The sequence below is a fragment of the Tachyglossus aculeatus genome, chromosome 2 (genome assembly GCF_015852505.1).
Source record: "Tachyglossus aculeatus isolate mTacAcu1 chromosome 2, mTacAcu1.pri, whole genome shotgun sequence".
NCBI classification, from domain to species: Eukaryota; Metazoa; Chordata; class Mammalia; order Monotremata; family Tachyglossidae; genus Tachyglossus; species Tachyglossus aculeatus.
In genome coordinates, this window is record NC_052067.1 from 132,029,084 (window position 1) to 132,041,161 (window position 12,078).

General features: G+C 45.0%; 1 protein-coding gene and 1 non-coding gene across 2 annotated transcripts in view; one reads left to right on the top strand and one right to left on the bottom strand.

Moving 5' to 3' along the window:
• Positions 1 to 12,078, top strand: part of SH3RF3 (SH3 domain containing ring finger 3) — a 397,785-nt gene that overhangs the window by 154,723 nt on the left and 230,984 nt on the right. The window contains exons 6-7 of the mRNA XM_038742700.1: positions 4,392 to 4,422; positions 10,670 to 10,672. Of these exons, the coding sequence (XP_038598628.1) occupies positions 4,392 to 4,422; positions 10,670 to 10,672 (34 nt within the window). The remainder of the gene's footprint in view (positions 1 to 4,391; positions 4,423 to 10,669; positions 10,673 to 12,078) is intronic.
• LOC119924478 lies at positions 3,285 to 3,422 on the bottom strand. The gene has a single exon (XR_005449190.1). It is a non-coding gene; the product is annotated as a small nucleolar RNA SNORA7 (small nucleolar RNA).

Below are 12,078 nucleotides of genomic sequence, written 5' to 3' on the forward strand. Positions count from 1 at the left end.
CTTGAAGCTGAGAGTGAGGAGTTTTGCTGCTCTCCTACTACAATCCAATGTTTCCATTCACTTCTTTAATGCCAACCTACTCACTGTACCTCAGTCTCATCTGTCTCGCTGCCAACCTCTCGTCCACATCCTGCCTCTGGCCTGGAATACTCTCCCATCCCCTTCCACTGACCACCATTCTCTTCACTTTCAAAGCCAACCCAAAATCATACCTTGACTTAGAGGCCTTCCCTAACTGAGCCCTCATTTCCCCTTCTAGCCCTTTCCTTTGTGTCATCTCTTCACTCAGATCTGTACTCCTTAAGCACTTATTACTTAGACCACGCCATGTCACTTTTCATTCATTCAATCGTATTTATTGAGCACTTACTGTGTGCAGAGCACTGTACTAAGCACTTAGAAAGTACAATTCAGCAATAGATACAGACAATCCCTACCCAACAACGGGCTCACAGTCTCGAAGGGGGGAGATGGACAACAAAACAAAGTGGACAGACATCACTCTTTGCCATCCGTACAACCAAGACCATATTCAAAATGGTTTTATGGAATCAGTGTGGCATAGTATAAAAAGCATGGGCCAGTGGAAAGAGCCTGGGCTTTGGAGTCGGAGGTCATGGGTTCAAATCCCACCTCTGCCACTTGTCAGCTGTGGCCTTTGGGCAAATCACTTCACTTCTCTGGGCCTCAGTTCCCTCATCTGTAAAATGGGGATGAAGACTGTGAGCCCCCGTGGGACAACCTGATCACCTTGTAACCTCCCCAGCGCTTAGAACAGTGCTTTGCACATAGTAAGCATTTAATAAATGCCTTTATCATTATTATGTACATGGGAGTCAGAGGACCTGGGTTCTAATTCCCACCATATACCCATTGTGTGACCTTGGGTAAGTCGCTTAACTTCTTTGTGCCTCAGTTCCCTCATCTCCATAGCCTTACATTCTACTGCTTCTCCTTAGTTGTATTTCTTTTTAATGTCTGTCACCCTCTCCATTCATTCATTGTCATATTTATTGAGCGTTGTGTGCAGAGCACTATACAAGGTGTTTGGAAAGTACAATTTAGCGATAGAGACAACCTTTATTACCACACCATATAACCTATATGACATATATATACATATATATATTATATATATATATATATATATATATATATATATATAAAACATATAACCATATAACCTGTAACCACACCAGGCTTACAGTCTAGAAGGGGGGAGACAGACAGCAAAACAAGTCAACAAGCATCAATATAAATAAATAGAATTATCTATATGTACACATCAAAAGAAGTAAACAGACATTAATATAAATGAATAGAATTATAGATATGTACATATATACACAAGTGCTGTGTGGCGGAGAGGGGGTAGAGAAAAGGGAGAGAGTCAGACTGATGTGTAGGGGAGGGGAGCTGAGGAAAAGGGGGGCTTAAGCTGGCTTAGTTTTTCTCTCTAGACGGAAAGGTCCTTGAGGGTGGGTTTTGTGTTTACTAACTATCATATTGGACATTCTCAAACACCTAATACAGAGCTCTGCACACTATAAGAGATTGATCAGTACTATTGATTGATAGATTTCACACTGAAGAGTCCCAACATCCCTGTAGGGAAGTTTCTCAGTCTCCCCAATCATCAGTCCCACTAGACTGTAAATTCCTTGTGCTTAGGGAACGTGGTCTATCAACTGTATTCTTCTCTCCCCAGCTCTCAGTACAGTGTTCTGCTTCCAGTAAATGTTCAGGAAATTCCACTGATTGATTGTCCGTCACTGTACTGTTTCTAGGGAAGCTTCTCAGTCTCCCCAATCATCAGTCCCACTAGACTGTAAATTCCTTTCGCATAGGGAATGTGGTCTATCAACTGTATTCTTCTCTCCCTGGCTCTCAGTACAGTGCTCTGCTTCCAGTAAATGTTCAGGAAATTCCACTGATTGATTGTCCTTCACCGTACTGTTTCCAGGGAAGCTTCTCAGTCTCCCCAATCATCAGTCCCAATAATAAAAATAATAATAATAATGATAATAATAACAATAATAATGACATTTGTTAAGCGCTTACTATGTGCAAAGCACTGTTCTAAGCGCTGGGAAGGTTACAAGGTGATCAGGTTGTCTCACTGGGGGCTCACAGTCTTAATCCCCATTTTACAGATGAGGTAACTGAGGTACAGAGAAGTTAAGTGGCTTGCCCAAAGTCCCACAGCTGACAATTGGCAGAGCCGGGATTTGAACCCATGACCTCTGACTCCAAAGCCCGTGCTCTTTCCACTGAGCCAAATTTCTTGCGCATAGGGAACGTGGTCTATCAACTGTATTCTTCTCTCCCCGGCTCTCAGTACAGTGCTCTGCTTCCAATAAGTGTTCAGGAAATTCCACTGATTGTCCTTCACTGTACTGTTTCCATCTCCATTTCTTAGAGAAGCAGCATGGCATAGTGGAAAGAGCCCCGGCTTGGGAGTCAGAGGTCGTGGGTTCTAATCCAGGCTCTGCCACAGACCAGCTGTGTGACTTTGGGCAAGTCACTTAACTTCTTTGTGCCTCAGTTCCCCCATCTGTAAAATGGGGATTAAGACTGCGAGCCCCACGTGGGACAACCTGATTACCTTGTATCCACCCCAGCCCTCAGAAGAGTTCTCAGCACATGGTGAGTGCTTAACAAATGCCTTTATTATTGTTATCTCAACTGTTTATTCCAATGTGAGCCCCTGGAGGTCACTGGCTATAATAATAATAATGTTATTAGTCAAGCACTTTGTGCCAGCCACTGTATTATGCACTAACCCTAACCCTAGCACTGAGGTCTTATAATAATAATGGCATTTATTAAGCACTTACTATGTGCTGAGAACTCTTCTGAGGGCTGGGGAGGTTACAAGGTGACCAGGTTGTCCCATGGGGAGCTCGCAGTCTTAATCCCCATTTTACAGATGAGGTGACCGAGGCACAGAGAAGTTAAGTGACTTGTCCAAGGTCACACAGCAGACATGTGGGGGAGCTGGGATTTGAACCCATGCCCTCTGACTCCAAAGCCGGGGCTCTTTCCACTGAGCCACGCTGCTTGTCTTATATCATCGAGTTGTTTCCAACCCATGGCGACAGCACGGACACATCTCTCCCAGAATACCCAGCTCTTCATCTGAAATCATTCTGGTAGTGTATCCATATAGTTTTCTTAGTAAAAATATGGAAGTGATTTACCATTGCTGCCTTTCGCGCAGTAAACTTGAGTCTCCTTCCTCGACTCTCTCCAGTGCCGCTGCTGCCCAGCATGGGTGAGCTTTGACTTGTAGCAGATTGTCTTCCACTTGCTAGCTGCTCTCCAAGCTAGGAATGAAATGGGTAGGCCTCTGCTTGACTCTCCCTCCCTTAGCCAAGATTGGTAGCGTACTGAAAACTCTCCAAGTGTGACCCTGAGACGGGGAGCACTGGGGTAGATACAAGATAATCAGGTTGAACCAGTCCTTGTCCCACATGGGGCTCACAATCTTAATCCCCATTTTATAGTTGGGGAAACTGAGGCACAGAGAAGTGACTTACCCAAGGTCACACAGCAGACAAGTGACAGAGGAATATTAGAATTCAGGTCCTTTGAGCTCCAAGCCCACGCTTTTCCACTGGACCACAATGCTTCTCCCAATGCCCTCCTTGCTCCCACTTGGCTTTGTTGTCCAGTCCTCCCTGAGGCCTGGTCCCTTTCCACCTAACCCTACATTGGCATCACAGGCTTAGAAAAATAATAATAATAATAATGGCATTTATTAAGTGCTTACTATTTGCAAAGCACCATTCTAAGCGCTGGGGAGGTTACAAGGTGATCAGGTTGTCCCACGGGGGGGCTCACAGTCTTCACCCCCATTTTTTACAGATAACTGAGGCCCGGAGAATTGAAGTGACTAGCCCAAAGTCACACAGCTGACAGTTGGCGGAGCCAGGATTTGAACCCATGACCTCTGACTCCAAAGCCCGGGCTCTTTCCACTGAGCCACGCTGCTTCTCTAAAAAGGCAGTCAGTCAGTCGTGACTCCCATTCAGCATCCAATGGCTTGGGCTTAGAGAGGCAGCCCACTTTAGCAGCCCAACAAGTGCCCGGGGAGCGCACAGATGAAGGCGAAGCCATGAGAGACAAGTCTGGGCTCTCACTGACCCCTTGGGCCTTCCCAGCAGCAGATGGCCAGAGGATCGCAGACTCTCTGGAATTGTGCTTCTAGGGATTTCTGCCACCTCCTTTTTAGCCGGCTTAATAAAGTCGTGAGGGTCGTTTGTGGATCCCAGTCCAGCTCCACAGTAAGATCAAAAGGAGAAATGAATGAGAACCGTGAGCTCCAAACTGCCCGATCTGTATGGAAGCAGCGTGGCTCAGTGAAAAGAGCACAGGCTTTGGAGACGGAGGTCACGGGTTCAAATCCCGGCTCCACCAATTGTCAGCTGTGTGACTTTGGGCAAGTCACTTCACCTCTCTGGGCCTCAGTTACCTCATCTGTAAAATGAGGATTAAGACTGTGAGCCCCCCCCCCCCCGGGGCAACCTGATCACCTCTTATCTCTCCGGTCGTTCTTTCTCAGTCTCTTTCGCAGGCTCCTCCTCCCCCTCCCATCCTCTTACTGTGGGGGTTCCCCAAGGTTCAGTGCTTGGTCCCCTTCTGTTCACAATCTACACCCACTCCCTTGGTGACCTCATTCGCTCCCACGGCTTCAACTATCATCTCTACGCTGATGACACCCAGATCTCCATCTCTGCCCCTGCTCTCTCCCCCTCCCTCCAGGCTCGCATCTCCTCCTGCCTTCAGGACATCTCCATCTGGATGTCCGCCCGCCACCTAAAGCTCAACATGTCGAAGACTGAGCTCCTTGTCTTCCCTCCCAAACCTTGTCCTCTCCCTGACTTTCCCATCTCTGTTGACAGCACTACCATCCTTCCCGTCTCACAAGCCCGCAAACTTGGTGTCATCCTCAACTCCGATCTCTCATTTACCCCTCACATCCAAGCCGTCACCAAAACCTGCCAGTCTCAGCTCCGCAACATTGCCAAGATCCGCCCTTTCCTCTCCATCCAAACTGCTAACCTGCTCATTCAAGCTCTCATCCTATCCCGTCTGGACTACTGCACCAGCCTTCTCTCTGATCTCCCATCCTCGTGTCTCTCTCCACTTCAATCCATACTTCATGCTGCTGCCCGGATTATCTTTGTCCAGAAACGCTCTGGGCATATTACTCCCCTCCTCAAAAATCTCCAGTGGCTACCAATCAATCTGCACATCAGGCAGAAACTCCTCACCCTGGGCTTCAAGGTTGTCCATCCCCTCGCCCCCTCCTACCTCACCTCCCTTCTCTCCTTCTCCAGCCCAGCCCGCACCCTCCGCTCCTCCACCACTAATCTCCTCACTGTACCTCGTTCTTGCCTGTCCCACCGTCGACCCCCGGCCCACGTCATCCCCCGGGCCTGGAATGCCCTCCCTCTACCCCTCCGCCAAGCTCACTCTCTTCCTCCCTTCAAGGCCCTGCTGAGAGCTCACCTCCTCCAGGAGGCCTTCCCAGACTGAGCCCCTTCCTTCCTCTCCCCCTCGTCCCCCTCTCCATCCCCCCATCTTACCTCCTTCCCTTCCCCACAGCACCTGTATATATGTATATATGGTTGTACATATTTATTACTCTATTTATTTATTTATTTATTTATTTTACTTGTACATTTCTATCCTATTTATTTTATTTTGTTGGTATGTTTGGTTCTGTTCTCTGTCTCCCCCTTTTAGACTGTGATCCCACTGTTGGGTAGGGACTGTCTCTATGTGTTGCCAATTTGTACTTCCCAAGAGTTTAGTACAGTGCTCTGCACATAGTAAGCGCTCAATAAATACGATTGATTGATTGATTGATTGATTGTAACCTCCCCAGCACTTAGAACAGTGCTTGGCACATAGTAAATGCTTAATAAATGCCATTATTATTATTATTTATCATTAGACTGTATACTATTACACCAGCTGCTGGCAATTGTGAAGGTTAAACTAAAAATGAGACCCCTTCCTCACCAAAAAGAACCAGCTTCTAGAGAAGAAAACTAATCAACTCCGGGAAAACACTGTCCCCTCCCTCAGCCTATCTCCTTCCCACATCAGAAGCCATAAAAACCCAGATATGAAGAATGCCTCTAATTATAAAGGAGAAATTAGGAGAAAGAACTCAGATTAAGGAAACACAAATGCAGAAACTACTTTTGGTACATCCTCTTGAGGGATTAGAAAAGAGCCAGGGAAACTAGCAGCTTTCAGAATATAAGGGAGTGGTTTTTATTGGAGCCATATAACCTTTGATTTCACATGTGATGAAAAATCCATCTAATCAGATCCCCGGGCTCAAAACATCCGTCCAACTTGATGAACTGTATTCCAGTCTAGGGCAAATCTCCAAAGACAAACACTTCTATTTGGAAAAGCATCACCGGGGGGTATTCCTCTCTTCCTCAGACCACTCTCTCCCCACTGAAAATACACTGTGGCATTAAACAGTGCAGATTCCAAAGAAATCTCTGAAGAAATGTAACTGAGGGCCATCGGATGGACAACCTAAGGGAACCTGATTGAGTGTTTAAATGCAGCTAGCCCACCCTTCCTGGGCCTGAAACGGGAGGTTCAGGTGGCTTAGTGGAAAGAGCTTGGGCTTGGGAGTCAGAAGTCATGGGTTCTAATTCTGGCCCCGCCACTTGTCAGCTGTGTGACTTTGGGCAAGTCACTTAGCTTCTCTGTGCCTCAGTTACCTCATCTATAAAATGGGGACCAAGGCTGTGAGCCCAACGTGGGACCTTGTATCCAGCCCAGCATTTAGAATAGTGCTTGACACATAATGAGTGTTTAAAAAATACCACTATTCTTCTTCTTAGCATTATTATTATTATATCCAGCTCAGTGTTCTGTCTCCAACAGCGCTGAGATAAATCAATCAATCAATCAATCGTAATTATTGAGTGCTTACTGTGTGCAGAGCACTGTACTAAGCACTTGGGAAGTACAAGTTGGCAACATATGGAGACAGTCCCTACCTAACAGTGGGCTCACAGTCTAAAAGGGGGAGACCGAGAACAAAACCAAACATACTAACAAAACAAAATAAATAGAATAGATATGTACAAGGACTCATCCCATTCTCAAGTAATCTCTAAACTTGATATAGCAACCACTAAACCTTAAAGGACTACTGATAATAATAGTAATAATAGTGGTATTTGTTAAGTGCTTACTATGTGTCAGGCACTGTACTAAGCGCTGGAGCAGATACACAGTAATCAGGTGGGATCCAGTCCCTGTCCCGCATAAAGTCAAAATGCCTATTTGACAGATGAGGTAACTGAAGCACAGAAAAGTGAAGTGACTTGCCCAAGATCACACAGCAGACGAATGGCAGAGGTAGGATTAGAACCCAAGTCCTCCTGATTCCCAAGCCTGCACTATAACCACTACACCATGCTGCTTCTCCTGATCAATACCATTCATTTATTTAATCGTATTTATTGAGCACTTTACTGTGTGCAGAGCACTATACTAAGCGCTGGACCGACTGTCATCTTCTCCTACCTTAGATTATAAATAGAGTTCAGGACTCTGATTCTGACAGGTGATAACTGCCATCCAGCACCCCCAAACGTCCCTCTCCATCCCTGACTTTCCTTCTGGAATCTTGTCATTGGCCATGCATCCTTGGGTTCATCTAAACCTCTTGGTCAATCAGTCAATCACTTACTGTGTGCAGACCACTATACTAAGCACCTGAGAGAATAAAATGGCATAAGAAGATAATATCCCAGGCCTCAAGGAACTTACTATCCATTTGGGGAGACACTAAAATAAATTACAGGATAAGGCAAAGCAACAGAGTATGTGCTTTAGAGAAGCAGCGTGGCTCTGTGGAAAGAGCCAGGGCTTTGGAATCAGAGGTCATGGGTTCAAATCCCGGCTCCACCAATTGTCAGCTGTGTGACTTTGGACAAGTCACTTAACTTCTCTGGGCCTCAGTTCCCTCATCTGTAAAATGGGGATTAAGACTGTGAGCCCCACATGGGACAACCTGATCACCTTGTATCTCCCCAGCGCTTAGAACAGTGCTTTGCACATAGTAAGCGCTTAACAAATACCATTATTATTATTATTATTATTATTATTATTATTATTATTATGTGCACCTGTGTTGTCAGAGTTGGGTATCAGAGTGCTTACGGTATATAGACTTAAGGGCAGAGGTGATGTGGAAGGGAGAGAGAATAAGTTGGGGAAGTGAGAGATTAGTCAGGAAAGACTTGTTGGAGCAGAGATTATTTTAGAAGAGCAGTAGGATTCGAAGGGGAAGGGAATTCCGGGCTGGAGGGAGGGTGAGAGTTAGGGGAGATGAGATTGAGGTAGAATATTTAGGTTGGTGTTAGAGCAACAAAATGTGCCGGCTGGATGGTAGAAGGACAGGAGCAAGAATAGGTAGGAGGGAGAGAGATGATTGAGTGGCTTAAAGCCTGTGGTATGGGATTCCTGTTTGATGCAAAAATAATAATAATAATAATGATGGTATTTGTTAAGCACTTACTATGTGCCAAGCATTATTTTAAGCGTCGGGGGAGATTCAAGTTTTTCAGGTTGTCCCCAGTGGGGCTCACAGTCTTAATCCCCATTTTCCAGATGAGGTAACTGAGGCACAGAGAAGCTAAGTGACTTGCCTAAAGTCACACAGCTGACAAGTGGCAGAGCCAGAATTAGAACCCATGACCTCTGACTCCCAAGGCCATGCTCTTCCCACTAACCCATCCTGCTTCTCTAAAGATGGATGGACAATACTACTACTGTTCATTCAATCGTATTTATTGAGCGCTTACTGTGTGCAGAGCACTGTACTAAGCACTTGCACTGTACTAAGTGCTTGTACTACTACTACTAATAATAATTATGGTATTTGTTAAGCGCTTGCTATATGCCAGACACTGTACTACTGGAGAGATTTGAGGAGTGGGGAGACGTGCACAGAATGATTTTTTAGAAAAATGATCCAGGCAGCAGAGTGAAAGAGATATTGGGAGGGGAGAGTCAGTCTAATAATAATTGTGGCGTGTGTTAAGCACTTTCTATGTGCTGAACACTGTACTAAGTGCTAGGGCAGATGCAAGTTCATCGGGTTGGACACAGCTCCTGGCCCACGAGGGGCTTACATTTTAAAGATGAGGAAATCAAGGCTCAGAGAAGTTTGGTGACTTGCCCAAATGGCAGGCAAATGGCAGAGCCAGAATTAGGACCACGTTCCTCCGGCTCTCAGGTCTGTGCTCTTTCCGCTGGGCCACGCAGCTTCTCGCTGACGCAGTAATTGAGGTGTCATACGGACCAGAGTGGTAGCCATTTGGATGGAGAGGAAGGGGTGGATCCTAGCGATGTTATGAAAGCAGAACAAACGGATTTGGTGACTCATTGACTGATTTACTATGCAGGTTGAAGGAGAGAGGTGAATTGAGGGGAATGCCAAGGTTGTGAGCTAGGGAAGTGGGGAGAATGGTCAAATTGATGGAAAAGTTAGGGGAAGGAGAGGGCTTAGGTGGGAAGATGAGGAATTCAGTTTGAGATATAAGTTGCAGATGTTGGCAGGACATTCAGGTAGAAATGTCCCAGAGGGAGGAGGAAATGAGACATGACAGAGAAGGAGAGAGGTTGGCATTGGGGGCATAGATTTGGGATTCAGCACACAGTAAGCACTCAATAAATATGATTGATTGATTCAATCATTCAATTGTATTTATTGTGCGCTTACTGTGTGAAGAGCACTGTACTAAGAGCTCGGGAAGTACAAGTTGACAACATATAGAGACGGTCCCTACCCAACAACGGACTCACAGTCTAGAAGATTGTTTGAGTGATCTGCTTAGAGATGGTAATTGAAGCTACTAATATTTTCAGTTTAACAACTTCCTGTGGAAAGAAATTCCATATGCCTATGGTTCACTGGGAAGAAAAGGGTTTCCTTTCATTTCTTCAACAAGGTGTAAGGTGGAACAGGAAAAGCAGAAAGCCAGGTTACTCTTCCAACTTATGACTATTCAACCTGTAAAAGTTAGTTTGTAGTTGGCTAGAGCAAAAAATCTCTTGCCTAGGACCAGACTAATGTTAGATGCTGGCAGAGGGGGTTAAAGAATGACGATTCCATTGCTTGGGTTTTGTGTATTTCCTTTGGGGTAGTGGCGTCTATCAACTATAATGTATTTTACTCTCCCAAGCGCTTAATACAGTGCTCTGCACACAGTAAGTGCTCAGTTAGTACCATTGGTTGACTGTGGATGGTAAGATCATTTTGAGGGTTGGAAACTATTTTAGAATTATTTTCAGGGCTGTTTTGGAGAGTCACCAAAAGGAAATGTCATTATTTTGATCCTCACTAATCTGGAATTCATGGGCATTTGAACCCCCTACTTTCTCGTTTTGTCCTCTCTTTTGCTGTCAAAGGAAGGTAGGTGCCAGTCCAAATTAAGAGCTGTTTGGCCCACGCTAAATTTAATCACAACCCCTGGCAGAAATATCTAGACAGCAGTGAGACAGTAGCGAAGGAAGGCAAAAAGATCAGGACCTACAATTGCTCAGGCAGACCAAAATCAATCAATCGTATTGACTGAGCATTTATTAGGTTCAGAGCACTGTTCTAAGCACTTGTGAGAGAGTACAATATAATAGAATTGGTAGAACGTTCCCTGCCCACAGGGATCTTACAGACTAAAGACTTAAGTGCTGAGTACAGTGCTCTGCACACAGTAAGCGCTCAATAAATACGATTGAATAAATGGATAAAGGAGAGATGGGGATTTTAAAATAAATTATGGATATGCACATAAGTGCTGTGGGGCTGAGGGTGGATGGATTAAGGGTGAAAATCCAAGTGTGATGGCAAAACAGAAACAACACAACAATAATAATAATAATAATAATAATAATAATAATAATAATAATAATAATAATGGTATTTGTTAAGTGATTGCTATGTGCCAAGAACTGTTCTAAGCACTAGGGGAGATACAGGGTAATCAGGATGTCCCACGTGGGGCTCACAGTCTTAATCCCCATTTTACAGATGAGGCAACTGAGGTCCAGAGAAGTTATGTAACTTGTCCAAAGTCACACAGCTGACAAGTGGTGGAGCCGGGCTTAGAACCCATGACTTCTGACTCCCAAGCCCGTGCTCTTTCCACTGAGCCACGCTGCAAATGCACAAATACAAAGATACACTCAGAAGTACCATAGCAAAGCCACCTGGAAAAAGATGCTTCTACAGTCCAGAAGCAGAACAGCCCGGAAGAAAGAGCATAGATTGGAGAGTCAGAGGACCTGGGTTTTAATCCCAGCTCTGCCTTGTACCTGCTGTGTGACCTCGGGCAAGTGGCTTCACTTCTCTGTGCCATAGTTTCCTCATCTGTAAACTGGGGATTCAAAACCTGTTCTCCCTCCCTCTTTCTGCAAGCCCCTAATATGATAGGGACAGTGTCCATTCTGATTATTCTGTGCTTTCCCATTGGTTTTCAACTACCAAACACTTAAATTCTACAGCTATTGTTATTATATTTCAAATCTGACCCCCATCTTAGTCTGAATTAGCAGAGTCTTACCCTACTGCTTCTTTGCATACAAAACTTTCGTGTCGATATTCGATCATCACTTCAATTTTACTAAACACAGGTCCCACCGCCTAAGTCCTCTTAGGTACTTGAAAAATAATCACCGTAGCAATTTCTTTGGTGGTTGACAGCATCACGTGTAGCAAGGCTTTTTTTCCTTATACGTGCCATAGACTATGTCTAGCCTGTTCTGGGAATCCACCTTGTACTAAAGAGGAAGTGCCTGTCAAAGCACACAATGAAACCAGACAGAACTTCCTGCTGAAAATGTCTGAGGGCGTTTCTGGGGAAGGGGAGAAGGGCACCATGAAAAATATAAACAGTCCTGGTGGGAAAAAGTCTACATTGCGAAAATGCTGATCGTAACAGAAGAAAAAGGCAGAATGGACAGACCAACAAACCTCCTTCGTTTTTAAAATAGTCTTCAAGTTAGTCCCTGGGTGAAGGGAAAATGAAC